General features: G+C 39.8%; 1 protein-coding gene and 1 non-coding gene across 3 annotated transcripts in view; one reads left to right on the plus strand and one right to left on the minus strand.

Annotated features, from left to right (window-relative positions):
* Window positions 1-31: 31 nt before the first annotated feature.
* Window positions 32-17,794, minus strand: part of LOC143454028 (roundabout homolog 2-like) — a 43,815-nt gene continuing 26,052 nt past the window's right edge. Inside the window, exons 4-27 of one of the 2 annotated variants that reach the window (XM_076954977.1) lie at window positions 17,344-17,498; window positions 17,089-17,212; window positions 15,258-15,393; window positions 14,902-15,029; window positions 12,727-12,846; window positions 11,423-11,590; window positions 11,086-11,294; window positions 10,472-10,553; window positions 10,227-10,392; window positions 8,273-8,442; window positions 7,880-8,120; window positions 7,411-7,529; window positions 6,474-6,770; window positions 6,005-6,178; window positions 5,649-5,678; window positions 4,515-4,752; window positions 4,145-4,276; window positions 3,689-3,898; window positions 3,203-3,373; window positions 2,886-2,996; window positions 2,644-2,774; window positions 2,371-2,489; window positions 1,592-2,285; window positions 32-1,474 (exon numbers count right to left, since the gene is read on the minus strand). In XM_076954977.1, the coding sequence (XP_076811092.1) occupies window positions 1,263-1,474; window positions 1,592-2,285; window positions 2,371-2,489; window positions 2,644-2,774; window positions 2,886-2,996; window positions 3,203-3,373; window positions 3,689-3,898; window positions 4,145-4,276; window positions 4,515-4,752; window positions 5,649-5,678; window positions 6,005-6,178; window positions 6,474-6,770; window positions 7,411-7,529; window positions 7,880-8,120; window positions 8,273-8,442; window positions 10,227-10,392; window positions 10,472-10,553; window positions 11,086-11,294; window positions 11,423-11,590; window positions 12,727-12,846; window positions 14,902-15,029; window positions 15,258-15,393; window positions 17,089-17,212; window positions 17,344-17,498 (4,337 nt within the window). In that variant the 3' untranslated portion in view covers window positions 32-1,262. The remainder of the gene's footprint in view (window positions 1,475-1,591; window positions 2,286-2,370; window positions 2,490-2,643; window positions 2,775-2,885; window positions 2,997-3,202; window positions 3,374-3,688; window positions 3,899-4,144; window positions 4,277-4,514; window positions 4,753-5,648; window positions 5,679-6,004; window positions 6,179-6,473; window positions 6,771-7,410; window positions 7,530-7,879; window positions 8,121-8,272; window positions 8,443-10,226; window positions 10,393-10,471; window positions 10,554-11,085; window positions 11,295-11,422; window positions 11,591-12,726; window positions 12,847-14,901; window positions 15,030-15,257; window positions 15,394-17,088; window positions 17,213-17,343; window positions 17,499-17,794) is intronic. The other variant, XM_076954978.1, reaches the window with a different exon arrangement.
* On the plus strand, window positions 9,325-9,406 carry Trnas-aga (transfer RNA serine (anticodon AGA)). Its single transcript has one exon. It is a non-coding gene; the product is annotated as a tRNA-Ser (tRNA).

Consider the following 17,794-nt stretch of genomic DNA (forward strand, 5'->3'; position numbering starts at 1 on the left):
CCACAATAATGCATAAAACGTTTGTCAACAATTCGCACTGAAGATTTTATTATCCAGAATAATATCCCGTCTCGCTACGGCAACTGAAAAGTAACATATGCGTAACGACATCGACTGAAAACGACAAAATAAATAAAAGGAAAAATGGGCGTAAAACAGAAACATACAACGCAAAATTGTTAAGATAGTTGAAATGAATGAAAATAAATCAGAACGATAACTTTTTTCTAAAGATCGGACGAAAAAGTTAAAATCAAAACTTTCCCATCTTTGTAAACTACGCATCGATTTATAATCGCGTACGAGTCAATCGTACGTTTTGTGCCGCAAAATGGCCAATAATATATTTTCACTAAATTTCTTCCATTTCTTCGTTTCATCACAGACGATGCGAGAAAACTAAGACAGAATCAAAAATAAAGAAAAACGCAACAATCGTGAAAGCAACATTTATTGCCTACTGCTTCTTTCTATGGAGTAAAATGAAATACATTGCACAAGCGATTGTACATAAGATGACAACGCCTGACACGCTAAGGCTGAAAAAATGAAATAAATACTTTGAGCGGTCACAGACGCTCATCTTTAAAATACTCGCGAAACTTGTTGGAGGGAACGCAATTAGAAATATAAGAATTCGTTGTGGCAGTTTTTACAAAAGCGATTTTCATCTACAAACAATCACTGATGCATTAACCAGTGTATTTAGCTACAAGAACACACCAATTTGATGCGCTGGTGTTACACTCAGGGCGTATGCAAACCCAAGTCAACTATACAAGCACTTACACTTGAGCGCCATGTTCGAACAAGCTATATAACAACACACTTTATTGCAATAATGGCAAGCACGGTACTCTTATAATAAACAGTGGAAAACTTTCTAAACAAAGAAATTTAAAGCAGCTAACACACGTCAAAATTAAAGTTTGCTTACGTCATTGCAAAACAGACTTTACAAAAGCGATCTCTGAATGCGGATAACTAAGGAGATTGTATGACAAAGGTTGCCGGTTAGGGCAATGCTGGCCAGACTAGGAAATGCAAAATTTCGTGCAAACGTAGTCAGACAGAATGTGGACAAAAGTATTTCTGTTTCTGACAGTTTTGCGTGTCATTTGCATGCGATATTCACTGTGGCGATGTGAACGTTTTGAAGATATGAGAGGCCGGCCGTAGTGTATAACATTGCCCGCAAAAGTTGCTTTAGGAGCTTTGTCAGCTTTACTACGTCCCATCAAGTGTTCGTGATAGCTGCTGTTTTATTGACTCTGGTCGCTGTAATCTTCGCAAAAATCTGAAGTTGATACTTCGGGAACATCGGACAATTCTTTTGGTCTTTGCCGGTCAAGTTTGTCAGCAAAAGCTGCCCTTGCAGATTGAAATTGTGTTATACTGCCATCAGTTGGGGTTTGGTCCGGGTAATGCTGCGGCGTTTGAGGCTTCGTGTTTAGTTGGCACGCTTTCTGAACATCTAAAAAATTTAAGAACTGAGCATAAAGATCAAATCGCAATAGCTCATGTTAAAGGTGATTGATTGACATTAAGAGATCTAGACCATTAAAACAAAAAACTCAGAAAATATTTTTACCTTGGAAATTAGTGGGTCGTTGGGAAGAAGGTAGGGGCGGGCGTCCACCGGTACCTATACGGGCAGGTCGGCGGGGCGTTAACTGGCCTTGCTTGGACGGGGACGGGGGTAGAAACTGCCAACAGCTTGACGCCGTGCTCATGTAACCACTTTGTTCGGAGACTCCGCTGGCAGTCGGAGAAACCGGGGTTGAATCGTCCCCTTTAAACCCAGCCAAGGCCCGGGCGATGTCCAGTCTGGGCGGGATTGCCTCTACTGGACCATTGGATGCGTTCGCAAAGCAAAGAGCATTGTCCGCAGTTCGGCTGCGCGGGATTAGGCCTCCGTCCGTATTTTTTCCCGCGCTTGTGGCACTGGCGTTGCTGTTTAGGCTGTTGTGTTCAGTTGAAGTCACGCCAGCGCTCATGCCACTGTCACCAGTGTTGTGAAGATATGATGACGAAGTGCTGCTTGCACTATTCATGCGAGTCAGGCTGTTGTTTGATGTCTTTTTATTACTAAAACGTCGGGATTTTCCGCTTTTCCGCTTAGCCTGCTGTCCACTGTTCCGCATTAGGGCATCGTCTTCAACCGGGTAGTTGTGATAAGTGTTCGAGTACTGGCGATGAGGAGAGTGTTCGGTCAGAACCGGTTTATGCGATCGAGGTGATTGGTTGTTCTGCAAATCGTCGTCATGTATAAGATGCTGACCAACCTGACATAGAAACAAGATTTCATATAAGCCAGAAAAACTCGAGCTAAAAAAATGAACTCCTTTACATCATTTGATTCCTACTAACCTGAGAGACAGATTCCATGTGGAAAGATTCGGCGGAGGAGGAGGACACAGTCGAATCCCGATCCAGAGATGAATCTCTTCCGTCCGACGGATCGTGGTTCATCATTGAAACGCCGGACACTACACGGAATTTCAAATAACGTTAAAGTTCTATACTTTTAACCATTTTTTTTGTAAAATAGCAAAGAAATTTTACAAAATATTCTTCAATGTAACATTAAACTTGATCGTTTTCGTTTGTGACGACACTAAGCTTCCCATCTAGCTTACTTACCCGCCATGCTACTCCTCGGGTCAAGTTCAGGATAACGGGCTCGAACCTGGAGCTGCGCGACCTGGTCATTCTCGATTTCGCTTTCCCCCTCCGATGCTTCGGCCATGTAACCCAGGTTCAGTGTGGGGTCTCTGGGGGAAACGGGGTCAATTTTGAGTAACTTTATAATAATACCGGTAACATAGATTACGGTAACTATTACCTGAATTAGCATAAACTGGTCAAACACACCATTTTCTTACCTGGAATGATTAAAATGCATCATAGCTTGCCCATACGGCGGGTAATTAGATGCCCCGCGTACAGGAGGGGTCGGAGGGGCGGGGGAAACTTTTCCTGTACCTTCATCGGATCTGAAGCAAAATAATATATTGAAGAGAACTATGAAATATTAAAAACCCTGTTTTATAAACCAGAACATTTCTTCCCAAGTGTTCCGCTTTATCGCGATAGTTTTGACGCTATAATTATAATCATACGCTACTAATTTAAGAGACAACAGTACATTAAAGATGCATCATATATAATTGTGTAAAACAATTGTGAGACTCAACGTCACCTGTGAGGCGAGCACAAGAGATGAAGATTATCGTTATCAGGGTCAGTTGTAAAGTATGCGGCTACCGGTGCGGTGTTGTGGGGCAATCTTTGGCCTCGGTTCGAACGCTTCGACTTGTGGCTTGAGCGTGAAGTCCTTTCTCCAGTTGAATGCATTCCACTACTGCGGCTCCTGATAGCGGATGCGATTTAATAAATTGCGACCGGACTTCGGTTTTATGGTAATGTCGGTAAACTCAATACATCAAATGTAGTCCAACTCCGGTCAATTCAACCTCCGTTTATTCGAGCAATTATAATTATATTAAACCCATGTTCAAAGGAGTTGAATTGACAGGGGTTGAGTTAACAGGAGTTAGGACCCTTAGCAGCCATTGAAGAGACCGTTATAAAATACATTACAGAACTCATCAGAAAGTTTTATATTTTGCCCAAATTTCTATTTAGCTGAACCAACTATAGCGATATCCTAAAACGAAGCTTTTACCGGTCACTGACGCCAGTTCTCTGTGATAAAGGGGGACTCGGAGGTGGCGGAGGTAGTGGAAAATCCGATAAATTTTCATCTGTAGGGCAGACATCCGCTTGATTAGTGCTCCCAAAAGTGCTGTTATTGTTGCTTCTCTGCCTGGAAAGATGCTGTTGATGTTGCTGAAGATGCTGAACTGTGCTCGACTGCGTGGAAGTCAGACTCGGTCTGCGAGAAGAACGAAAACTGCATCAATCTTTCATTCATTCAACAAAGAAAGACAAAAAAGGGAGAAAAAAGAAAACAGAGAGACTCATCCAAGGGGGAAACAAAGATGATAACAGTTGCGGTACTTATGTGTATATTTATAACTGGTGACCATAAAGTATTTAACTTTATTAAGCAAAAGCGACATAATAAAGTTAATGCAGCCTATTATCTAATGGAAAATGTCTTTTGTAATTTCAAACGCACCTGGACAGGTTGGTGTTGGAAAACTGGGGCGGAATGCTTGTCTTGCTTGTCAGCTGATCAGTGACGTATGAGAAACCTCCCTGGGGAATCCCCGCTGACTTGTCATCAAGCAGGAGAGGCAGATTATCAGAACTAAAAGAAGAAAATAATTTCAAAATAATAAGTTCTCGTTCTAAAAACCGAAATCGGTTTAGCAAAAAAAGCCTTAAAATTTAAAAATCAGCAGTTGGCGGTTCTTTTGCTTGACAATAAAACTTCTCTTATAATTTGTGGATATAAGTGCAATCCTCTTAGCAAGGTTCGTAGTAACCTATACATCTTACATACGAATTAATGGCACAGATATCTTGTACAGTAACTTGATTCGTACTTGGCGTTATAAGAGACAATTGTATTCTTTGGGGCGTTGTTGTTGGTTCCGTGATGAGGCGGGGCTTGCTGTAAATAATTGTTTGTTTCGCTCTGTGGCGGACCCATCGGGGGAAAACCATCTGTACCAGGATTCGCCCCTTGTGCACCCCCGCCCCCTGCGGTCGGTGCCATGTGAAAGCCGGCGCTGTATTGGGTGTTGTCAAACCTGTCCCTGGCAACTCCTCCTCGGTGGCTCGCTGCAACAAAAATCGGTTTCATTAAAAATATAAAAAATAAATATTGTAAAATATCAGAATAACTTTAAAGTTAAGCGCAAGTCCAAAAACAAGTCGATTTTATATGAAAGAACACTAACCACTGAATATTCTGGTAAAATATTTTTGAAAAATAATACGAGGTTAGGCAGTTATCGACGAAAGAAAATCGCAAAAAGTCTTAGTTTTTGGCTTTCATTGTGAAGTAATTGAAGGCTATTGTTATGTCATAGATCAGTCAAGTTGATTGACAGCATGCTGCTGCTGTTGCTTTCCTTGCGCGGTAGTCAACTGAAGTCAGAAGTGTAAGTCATTGTAATTGAATAAATTATGAATGTTTGAAACCTAAAAAATCTGGTGGCCCAATCATTTTCCTTCATGAAGTCACGGTACCCTTTGGACCGCATAGGCTACTCGTCAAACCGGTACGTACTGGTTGCCGTGATTGGGCTACAGGCTGTCACCTATCAAGCTCTCGGCAGTTAGAGCAATCTATACAGTTGTAACAGATACATACAAGTCATACGTGATATACAGTAGGTATAGCTAATTTATGAATTTGTGAATGTTGTGTGTGACTACGTATGACATCACAAGAGCCTTGATCTACGTCACAATAAAGGCCAATTTTGCAATCTTCTTTTGCATATAATTCCTTTAACCAAGAATTATTCTTCAAAAACATTTCAACAGGATATTCAGTGAGTAGTGTTCTTTCATATAAATTCAACTTGGTTTTGGACTTTCCCTTCACTTTACAGTAAGTTTGCAATTAGGTTAAGTTGAAAGCAAAAAACTTCAAAAAAAAACGAGCGCAAAATCCATAGAAATCTCAAACATGCAAGAAGGAAAAAACTACGTGAGACCTTATGAATTACCTGAACGAGCAGCGAAACTGAAGGTTCGAACTGTAGTGAAAATAAGAAAACAAACCGGTTAGTGCAAGTTTGATTATATGGGCAGCACACACTTGTAGTTGAATTAAAACAGAATTAGTAAAACAAGAAAAAAAGGAACTCATGCAAGGCTGTGTGGAAGCATATTTCGCACATTAGTATTCTCATCAAACAATTAGTGGGCTATCCATAGTAATTATACGGGATTTAGTTAATGTCAAATGTAGACAAGTTGCTAAATGATACCACATTACCACTGCGAACATTTATGACTCTGGTAATCGAAATGCATTTCAAACCGAGCAGCTCATGCATGAGATCTATTAAAGCCAATTTACCGTGTAAGCTTCGTGATTTGTGGCCGCGTTTCGATTTTCGATAATAACAAATCCCACCGACGATCAAAGCGATAACGGCGACGAATGCGACAGCCACGCCGACGACTACCGCGGGCTGACGTTGGATCATGCCGACGAATCCCTCGTCCGCGCCAGGAGCGTCAGTTGAAGCCGCTGTGTTTAGAAAAAGACAAGTTCTAAGAGCTCGCCAACTTACAAGTTATGGTGGTGGGTCAATTTAACCATCGGACAATTAAACCCAGAACAATTCAACCAAAAAACTATTCGACCCACAGACGTTGGTTGGGTCGTTCTGGGTTTAGTTATCTTGGGTTGACTCGACCTGGAAGCGAAAATTATACCAACACCGTGACTAAGGACTGCAATATAAGTTATGGTTATAGCGCGGTAAAGAATCAAAAGAATTAACGACAAGGGAAAATAGCAAATGTAAATTGTTAGCATATACCTTCGATTGTGAATTCCTTTTCTTCGCTCGTTTTGCCTTCGCCAAGATTAGTCGAATACGTAACATTGGCGACGTACGTTGCGTCATCACGTAGATCACGCAGCGTGTACTCGATCACTGAAGAATTTACATGCACAACGTGTCCCTGGGCGCGGCCAGCACGCAAACGGTATCTCAATGCGTAGCCGGTGACGTATTGAGCAGGTAGGTCACGTGGCGGATGCCATTGAAAAGTTACCTTCCTTCCGTCATCTGGGTCAACTTTGATGGACAGTGACGGAGTGGCCGCGTCAACAACTATAAAACAAATAATTTTCATTATACTCACAAAAAACGTTTAGGGAAGAAACATCAGAAGTAAGAGAATACTGTAAAAGTAGAGGCTCGTTTACGATTAAAGGCACAAGTGATTGATTTTCTGCCAAAGACTAGACAAGTCAATCATTCAAAGTGGCAAATTACTGATCTGTTGATGGCAGACCGTGCAGAAGAAAAGCTTCAGTAGCCTGGAAGCCGCCAGCGGATCGTAATTCTATTTTAAGGCCTATAACTGCCCCCAATTAATTATTAATAAAAACAACCAACTCAAGTCAGTTCGGTCATGTGCCATAGGATATAAAATTTTCATGTCTTGTATATGGTTTATGGCGAGTCACATTGATAGGACAGGTCAGGTTAAGTGTTTGTGCGGCGATTACTTCAAGAAATACTTCCATATGTTCATATACAAGTCATGAAACATTATTTATAAATCCAAAACATTCATTTGCATTTTGTCTGCTTGTAAGCAAATTTTAACGGCAACTTCCCAAGCAATTATAATTGTTCATTGATGATATTTAACAGTTAGGCCGTAACGCAGGTTTGTTCGGCGTTCATTCATAAATTTTAAATGGTTTATGAAGCACAATCACGACACAAATGTCCAGATACTCACTTCCGCTTTGTAAAGACATGAAGACAATAGGACTGGCCTTCCCGATCTCCTGACCTCTGTATGGCCGGACTCTGACCTCATACTTGGCGCTGGAGACGATGTTTTTCAAGTCGAATGACCTGTTACAACAGAAGTAAACATCCTCAAATAAATGTATAAATAGCAAATGTTTCAACTTCTATGACGCCTTCGTATTAGGCTCGGGCTTTGTTGCTTAAAATAACTCAATATTCCAAAGCGAGTAACCTGCGATAAATTGTGTGACGTAATCAGTTTTATTCTCGGAAGCGACTATTTGATCGTAAGTTGCCCATAGTAGCCCTATCGCACAGGTTTGTAAGTTTTGCTTTTAAATATTTAAAGTTAAAGTAAAGTTGGGTTTACCTTGGAATGTAAGACTTATTGATTAAATTTAAATTACCACGCTATATCCTTTCAGTTACTGACACACTTTATTCTTAATACCTACCTTACGTCACAAGCAACAGCACGCCTGATCATCTCGCTTGACGGAATTGAAACCGGTTGTGCGACTATCATAAAACCCCCTATGACGTCACAATTGCTACCCGCGCTCCAGCTGAGTTGGACGTCCCCGGATGAAGCTCCGGGAGAAAAAGATGGTCTTGCTTCCTCCAGCTTCACGGACACCGATTGCAGGTTGGTTGATGCGGTGTTGGGGATAGTGGATGTGGGCTGGATAACCAGATCTTGGAGGAAGAAGAAAGATTATGTAGCATGCAGGAGAGCAAGAAAATAATAACAATATCTAACTTTAATGCATACGGTTAATGAATTAATTGTTTTACAAGACATAACCTGATAGCGTCTCAAGATTATCCGTTTTTGTAGTCATGTTTACCTTTAGTGCTCATGTACAAAGACATGCGGCTTGGGTCACCCACACCGTGCAAATTGACGCTTCGCACAACAAATACGTAATCCGATGACGCCGCTAGATGGCTCACAGTGCAACTTGGTTGCCTAACACGGTCGGTGACGTAATGCCAAGTTGACGGGGATTCACCGATTCTAATAACAAAATATAAAATAGATTAAATTCATTTCAATTCAAAATATTTACCTCGGGCGTAAGCTTTTGCAAGTAGTTGAAGATTGTAAAATCACACCATGAGCAGCCCACATAGTTTGGCATGTTAAAGTTTGAGCCATCGTCACAGCGGTCCCCACAAAAACAGCAAAGTACTTGACACTATCATTTATGTCCGGAAAAATATAATCTACGAAATTCAGTCACGCGTGACTTCGTCTTTAGCATTCATGACGTCGTTTATCAAGTAGCCCATCAAAGGGTTTAACAGCTTGAAAAAATTACTTTCAAATTCGAAGTATTGAACAATTTTGGGGGTCTATTTTGTGAATCTTGCAACAAAGAATGCTTTCAAAGAACATAAGTGCAGTATTATCTTCATATTCACCGGCAAGATTGCATTAGAGAGCAACTCTTCAAAGCCCTGACATCAGTGTTATAAATTACACTTGAATTTAAAGCAGCTGCTTAAACCCATGTGACAAAAAATTGTTTGAGACGCCAAGAAAGGTTTCAAATTTCGTTTGAACACTTTGGAAGTCAAAGGGGCATGAAAAAGGTTGTTATAATCGTGGCTTAAAGACGTCGCAAGGTAAAACTTACCAAGTTTACCAAGTTACTACCAATGCCTGCGCACTTATTGACCTTAACGATTTGAAGTGGAGCAGTTATATTTATAGGAAATAGGGGTCGAGTGTCGCCGCCACTGCTGAAAAATGGAGCGTAGAATAACCACAACACTGCGCGTTTCAGATACAGCAGTTGTCCGTCGAAACATAGATAATAATAACCGGCGCTTAAATAAACTTTGAGTTTCTCGTGGATGTCTAACAGGAGAGAATGTGGGAAACAACAAATACCGAGTTGTCGTGGCCGAGTGGTTAAGGCGACAGACTAGAAATCTGTTGGGCTCTGCCCGCGCAGGTTCGAATCCTGCCGACAACGCCTTACAACTTTCCTTTTACAATACTAACAGGTGGTCTACAGCTCCAGATTTTCGAGCATACAGTAGGCACGAGATACGTGAGAAGTTTCCATATCAATCTCAAAGATGTTAGACCTATACATACAGTTCAACATAATTCAGATAAGCATAAATGTTATCGGTAGATTATGCATGGACTCCCTGGTGATTCCTCTTAAATAAGCCTTTTGCTTTCTAATTATCCACACACAACTTAGGTTGCTCCCATAAGCATTCGTCAGCATTATTTGTAACGTTCTTTGGTCCAATAACTGTCGAAGTTGTAAAGTTATTGATTTTGTGCAAAATCTTTCATTGTCAAAATCAATCGATATCTTATCAAAACATCGTTTGGGTCTTTTCTTATTCACAAGAGCCAGAGTTTTCAGTGATCTTCTACTTTAAATACGTGACCGGTAAATCTGTTTCTAATATCTTACCTTGGTTGTCAAAATGAAATAAAAGCGAAACAATATTCATGAGTTTGAATATATTTCTACATCGATCTTACAGCCAGTCATGATCATCATAAAACAATAAGGTCTTTTATTTAAATAACACCTTATCCACGTAAAGCTGAAAGACCAGAGAGGTGCGAAAATTCCTCAGAGATGCCATGTGCGGCCGGGTAGGCAAACATAATCAACGCAATTGCGATCAAAATCGATTTCCAACAGTTAATGACGCGAACGTATTCATCCCGTGTACAGGACAGAGGAGAAACCGTCACAAATTACTGTTTTATCCACGTCATAGCCCAATTTCAAAACGTATATAAAAACAATCAATTACAAAACTTACTTGTAATATTCGACCATGTAGTATTGAATAGGTGAATCCCCGCTGTTGGAACCAGGTTTCCATGACAACGTGATAGAGTCAGAAGTTGAATTGAGCATATTTGGTCTGCTTGGTGCCTGTGGCAACTGCAGGGCCTTGGCTGGATTCGCAGAAGACTTGCCATTGGCTGAGAAAATACAGACAACAGTTAATCAGCTTTTAAATAACACGCGATTTGTACCGGAATTGGCAACTTAATCACTCACGTGAAATAGCAAGCAAGGCCTCCCATCTCGTCGTTCCGTGACTGTTCGACGCCTGGCAGGTGTAAAGACCGACATTTGAACTCTGCAGAAAACGTACATATGAAGATTTCTTATAATGATGGAATGCATTTATCAAACAATCAGTCTAACACCTTACCAAGACAACAAGTAACTATTTGCTTGCAGTGATACCAAAATCAAAATATAATCAAAAGTGTTTTTAAAGTGTAGACAATAATAATTTTGATGTCGATGGTAGCAAAGCCATTCGTTTATTAAGCACGACCATTGTAGTGTGGTAATATGGGATTTGCGAAAGATTGTTTACAGTTATGCGGATTAGTGAATTAAGTCATGTCCATCATCAAGCGCCATCTACGTAAGGCAGATCAGTTCTTTCTATTTATGTAACCGACCAATTAGAAAGCTCCAATTATGGTTGGGACTTTTAGCAAGCTTGGCCCGGCGGCGCGTGCCGCTGCTGGCAAATTCTATTCTGGTCTATTCTTGCCTATATAGCAAAGCGGTTGTCGTGTTTGCATGTAGAAGTAATAATAATAGTAACAATAGTAGTAAATGATAGAACGAAGTGGCAAAGCGTACAACGGCCTTACCTTTACGTCTTGGATTTCTAAATTTCCGCTCGAATCTTGCGTAACTCCGTCCAAGCCGGTCTCAACCGGTTTGTCGTCTTTGTACCAACTTATGTCCGGTTCCGGAATGCTGAGAGACGAACACTCGAACAAGACGCTACCTCCAGTGGTTACCGTTGCATTGGCCGGTCCTCGTTTGATGATAGGTGGCGGTGTGGTGACACGACGTGCTAAATTTGATTCAAACGTTGAAACAACTTTAACGGGAGTTTAACCATTTTAGTTGCAAGGTCGTTAGTCCAACTGCGAGTTGGTAGTTTCACATAATCAGCCTCAAATATTAAGTCGATTTACTTACGAAGCACTGTTAATTGTACTTGAGCCGAGTTTGAGCCAACTGGATTGAGCGCCTCGCACGTGTAGGTTCCCTGGTCCTGAGTATGCACACTGTATATGGTCAATGTACCGTCGGCCACGATTATGTGACCATCTTGGTAGGACCGGCCACTAAACATTCCTTCTTTGCCTGCGTTTAAGTCACAGAGTCTGGTTAGCATCCCGTTAATAGAAAAACTTGCCCTAAATTGTTGACTAGTTTTGTAAGTAAAAGCTACATTTATCATTGAATCGGTCAAACTAAATGTAGGCTTATGACAGGGCGTAAATAACAGGCAATTTTCAGAAGAGACACCGCCCAAAGTGAAAACGATTCACAAGTGCTACTTATAAGTATGCCATTACACGCCATAAAGTCTAGCATGCAGTCACAGATATAGTAAATGGGGATTGACATATTGAAATAGACAGAAAAAAGCCTGGGACAAATCGGTGGACGATTTAAATGTCATTACAATTTATAGAGCCAGCAATTTTAAACTTTGACGCGCTTCTTTGCTATTCAAGTACTGTATAACCTAAAGCTAGCTGCAAAGCGATTATATGACGTCAGTCAACGTCACAACCATGAAACATATTAAAATTAGTCATTAAAATTTAATGATTAAATTAATGTTGGGTCAAAATCGGCTACAACGAGAAATAAAAAATTGCACAAATTATGGGTTACAAATTTTTCTTGCTTTTTGAATTTGAAGAATACCGGTGAGGCATCGCAATAAGCGGGCAAATAACATAGCATGTCATTCCTGACTTGAGGAGGTGACTAAAATGAGTCATCGCGTATAATTTGTCCGACGTTATTGCGACGGCATAATGCCTACGAAGGCTACTCACAAGGTACGAACTAAATCCGATTTAAAACAAATTGTGCGTCAGGTCGAATCATAAATCCCCTCTTTCACAATTATTTCGTCACAAAACGACATTCAGGAGTCGTCCATCAAGCTTCACGCTGTGTCAGATTTTACGAAATTTTCCAACGAATTTAATTGAGTTGAGCGTCTAAAGCTGACAGTTGAGAAATTCATAAATCTTGTTAATTTTCAAATTTTGCGTCACAAGAGGGTGGCATTCAACAGTTCTCCACGGCTAACGAAATGTTGATCAAAAAGTTATTAGTTACTACTACTACTACTACTACTTACTAATAGTAGGTTAGGTTTACAAGCTTTGATAGTAGTCCAAAGGTAAAAATGAGGTCGTTTTTACATATACAATATAAGTACAACGTACAAGCCATGTTTGACATAAACAGTGACCTACCATGAAGTTTTCTCCAGTAGACCGTCGGTGGAGGGTCGCCCCCCGCCCTACAGGGCAGGCTGACAGTCTCCCCGACTTGCACCGTCGTGTCCGAGGCTACTTCTATCAGTTCCGGTTCAGCTGCGACAAGAAAAGCCGAATATTAACTAAATTTTATGAAAATCACGTATCCTTTGTAGCCTAACTGAGCGAACAGCCTACAAATGCCTCCCAAAAACGCCACATCAAAAGATTTCCTTTACCAGGTCGTGACGACTGATATGGGTTTCTGACGCACGCGTACACGTCGCTTGCGAAGCGATTTTAATATAGCAAAGTCGATGAAAACAAGTTTTATTATCCGCCTCAAACGGTTTCCTACAAGATTTTACAGAGGGTCTTATGGCCTGCATTGCTGTGAAATTTTCAGTGGTAACTATGTCGCCCCGTCTCCGTGAGATAAAGGAATTAATAAGTTACTGTCAGCAAGGAAAAGCGTATATTAAAATCGCTTTTGAAAACTCCCCAGGTTTAAACAGATCCTTTGAAAGCTTCGTCGTTTAAAAACATTAACTCCTACACGGCGCGTTTCCCTATTGTTATGTAACAAAAGTCCATTACGAGCAAGTTTGTGTTGTCACAATGCTGTATGATGTGGACTTGAAAGTGCAAAATATGAAAGCGTTTTGATATGTTTTGTCCGCTGCTTGGCACGCCAAAAACGGATTTAGAAAAAATATAACTGTCTTTTGCAATGGAGTCGACATACTTTTGAAAGCCATTATTGGTTAAGGGTGGATATTTTAAATTCTTCTGGGTATAAATTTCAAATCACATTGACGTTTTTTATCCATTTTTTTTCGCTTTTTTACTAGCAATAACAGTTCATCAAACACTAAACGTAATAGCCCTAACCCAGACAGAGGGTGGTAGGCCAATTGGCCCGGGTAAGCTACTCTTTACAGGTTCACTATTTGCAAACCACATTGATTATATCACATAGACATAAATGAAACCGGAAAAAAAGTAAGACAAAATTTATAACATAATTAAGAAAGAATTAAAAGAAAATCTCCGTGTACTTATCGATTACATTTTTGCAAAAAATAAAAATTCCCTTCAAGGAAAAGTAATACCTTACATGACGTAATTATAGCAGCAACATGTACAATTCGTGACCATAAAGAAGCTCTATATTTAGCGATAAAGAGACCATAAAGTTTTAACTGGGGTCTAAAATTCCCACACGGCCATGGCCATGGACCTGGCCCATATCCGCACGATACACGATGAAACTTATTTATAACTTCTAACTAACGCGACATTTGTTTACAGTTCGAGGGACAACCGACTGTATCATTGACACCGTTCAAATGCAGCTGTCACGAATACAGGAAGGCAATTTATACGGCAAGAAAACTTCAAAGACACGGGACTATCATTACCGTGGTTATTATAGTTTTAATCTTGCCACCCAGTCGGCTTATAATCATTATCAAGTGGTCATCTACGCTTATAGGTTCAATAACCAACGCCAGTTAATCTCTGTGATTGAGTTCTTCAACAACACTCCATAACGCTTGTGTGTTTACGTCGGATGCGACAATTTAACGGATTTTACAAGTTCAAATTTATCTTTGTCCGTTTCAGATTTTCCCCTTTTCTATAAAAACGAAATTTTGAAAACAATGAATTATAAAAATTTCCTCAGAGAGAAATTGAAAATTTAATTTAATTTGTCTAAAACTCCCAAAAAAATTTGTTTAAAAAGACGCCAAAATCAATTCAATTCTGACGATGAATTCAATTTAAAAAGAGGAATTTTATTAAAAATTGCTCGCATACTTTTGCGCTTCAAATTCAAAGCTACACTCGAAAAAGCATATTTGAAGTTGAAAATAAGGAGTGTACGTTTTTGTAAACGGGGCCGACGCGAGGGCTGAGGAGTCGTCTGCGCAAACAAAACTATTTCGATTTTACACCGGGTTTTGTTGTAACTTTGCAAGTATGTTGCGTAATAACCCTGTAACCTTAAGCAGAAAACACAATGGCGTTTCGAAAGACGCACTTAACGTTGGCATATAAGGGCTTTGCACAGACTGACGGTAAACCTCTGGGAAAGAGACAGATTTACTGAGAAATCAATTTCAAATTTTAAGAAAAGTAACAATGTTAAGAAAGAGTTAAATGCATTACCTTGTACGGTCACGTATGCACTGGCTGTCTGGCTTCCCACTTTGTTCTCCGCTGTGCAAATGTACTCCCCTTCGTCTTCAACTTGTATGTTGCTTATTACCATGTTTCCGTTGCTTTCAACTTCTCGCCTAAGCGCGTACAGCGGATGATTTTATGAATCAGTTAATGGTGTGTTGTTATTGAAATATATTTTATGCATTGTTGACCAGTAAGCTATATTTTAGAATATACTCTATGCTTCTGATCGGTAACTAATTCAACCATTAAGTTTTACGTAATTTTTTCCTCAAAACTGTTAAAATTAGTAGAAAAACAGCCCAAAATTGACTTCTTATCAAACCCTAGCTTCAGCTTACCGCTCCGGCATGGAACCAATGTTGCGTGACCAACTAATCCTAGGTAGGGGATCCCCCACCGCGTTGCACTTGAGTTGAACACTTTGACCTTTCAGCACGTTTTGATTGGTCGGTCGCGACGTGAACCTCGGAGGTTCTAAAAACAAAAACTGTATCAAAGCTCTGGGTTGCATTGCTGTCAATTTTAATAGTTTCGTTTAAAATAAAGTTGATATGTGGACATCGGATAACTTTTTAAGTGTCCTGTTAACTTTTAAGGAACGTCTCTAACTTTTCAACCCCTTAATAGTTGATCTTTAAAATCTTTACTTTCGTTAATGAAAATACTTTTTGCGAAAGAGTTCACGCATCGAATTCTATACAAGTCAGACGAATAAGAAGTGACGTCCAACAGAGCAATAGACTTCTGGTTGTGTACCTTGAAGTCAGAACTACATTTGACGAGCAAGGTTATTTTGACATGTCAGCCGTACAAATCGAGAGACTTTTAAATAATTCATTGACTTGGCGAACAACATCGGGTGGAATAAATTAAGCGGCAAAATACCGTGACATTGTGCCTTGAAAAAACATACGGTAACTAAATAATGAAAACTCCCCCAAAATTGATTCTTTTTCGCAAAAATGGTTTTTGTATGTTTGTGGTGCTTTTACAAATTATTTCAGTAAAACTTCATAAACGTGAGATTACTACGTTATAGTGACAAGCAATAGAAAATCTACATACAACATCCGCGTTTGTTTAATTTATTTGTACACAAAATAATTGGATATTTATTAAATTTAGGGGTATATTTAGACGGCAAACGAGGGCAAAGTAGTCAGCATGAGTAAGACATTAGCTGTATCCTCCCAGGGATAAACGCCACTGGGGGACCAGGTGATAATCTTTTAATGTGCTTAATGATTAGTCAGGGCGTCCGCATACGACAGACCTCGGAAGTTGGTTTAATAGAACAAAAGAAATGCAAATTAACATCGATTTGCCGAAACAAACGCGTCGACTTTCTAGCATTAAGATGAAGAGAATTTACGGCATTCTATTCCGCCTGTTATTATTCACCCCCAAGCGAACGCGACTGGTTTAAATTTAGTATTTTTATTTCAGAAATCCTAATGAAAGACTCACAAAGGAAATACTTGAATAACTTAAATAACTTGAATAATTAAAATCTCGCTGGAACATGAAGCCAACAACATACAGCACCTTAATTGCTGGACACGAACCCAAAAAATATGTGTGCACTTTGCCTCGCGTCATCGGTCGCAATAACTGAAATTATGAAATACAACTTTTTGAAAATTGTGTTTCGCAATTGCAATTCGTCAACTAAAAATGCTGGCGTATCTGATGACGCAACTATAGACTAATGTATTTATTGTCTTTCAAAAACCTTTGCTGTCCATAACAATGCAATTAAAATCAATAATAGTAGGGGGCAAGGGGCAAGGGGCAAGGGGCATAGTTATTGCTCAATATTTTGTCTCGGACGATTCAATCAAATTATTTCAAGTTTATATTATCTAACCTCACTAGAACCGCAACCAGTAACCCAAATAAATAACTTGCTGAGTTTAATCGATAATATTTTCAATCTTGCGGAAAGTCTTTATGGCAACCTGTGCAATTAATTACGCTCCGCACACTTACTAAACTGTAACAGCTACTAATTAAACTGATGGATGGATTGAATATAACAACATATTGCACAGGTTGTCGTCGCATAAAACTAATCATGTCCACTTTACATTACAGTCTGGAAACGTTTGTTGAAACCTATTGGGCCAGTGACTATACAAAAAACGTTGGGTCAGACAACGATAGACTCACTCTGTACGCGCAAAACCGCTTCGTTGCTCTCCCTTTCACCCGCCATGTTCGTTGCCACGCACACGTAGGTACCTGCGTCACCTTTAGCCAACCTGCTGATCACCAGGTCACCACCTACTTTGACCTAAAGAAATATATATAATTTAAAAGTAGCTAAAGAGTTTCTTTCAAGTCAAATAAGGCTGTTATCAGTCGTCTCTATTCTGATTTGATACTTTCAAAGCATATTCAAATCGGATGAGTCAGTGAACTTACTTGTATTCTGCTGTTGATTTTCAGTGGCTTGTTGTTCTTTCGCCAGCTTATCTCTGGTTCTGGAATACCTTTCGGTCCCTGGCACCTGAGGGTTGCCGAATCACCTAGCGGTGCCCATGTGTCATCGGGATCCTTTCGAAAGTCATTTCTTAAACCTGATACAACAGTTAACATGTTAAGAAATGACTTTCAATGAGCGTCTACTTCAAGTTGGTTTTAGTGTTTGAAAATTATCTACAAAACATAGATGCACTATCATATACGGTTCAGAACAAGATAAGATATAAGATAGAACACACAACGTGTTCTATGGCAAAGTAAAACCGTAAAAAGTACACCACGTTCGAATTAAATTACCATAAGGTTTTTAACAACACTGAAAAATCAATTTTAGCTGGAATTCACGTTGTTTGCGTTGCGTGGATATTTCATCTTAACATATTCCTTTACG

The sequence above is a fragment of the Clavelina lepadiformis genome, chromosome 1 (assembly GCF_947623445.1).
Source record: "Clavelina lepadiformis chromosome 1, kaClaLepa1.1, whole genome shotgun sequence".
Taxonomy (NCBI): domain Eukaryota; kingdom Metazoa; phylum Chordata; class Ascidiacea; order Aplousobranchia; family Clavelinidae; genus Clavelina; species Clavelina lepadiformis.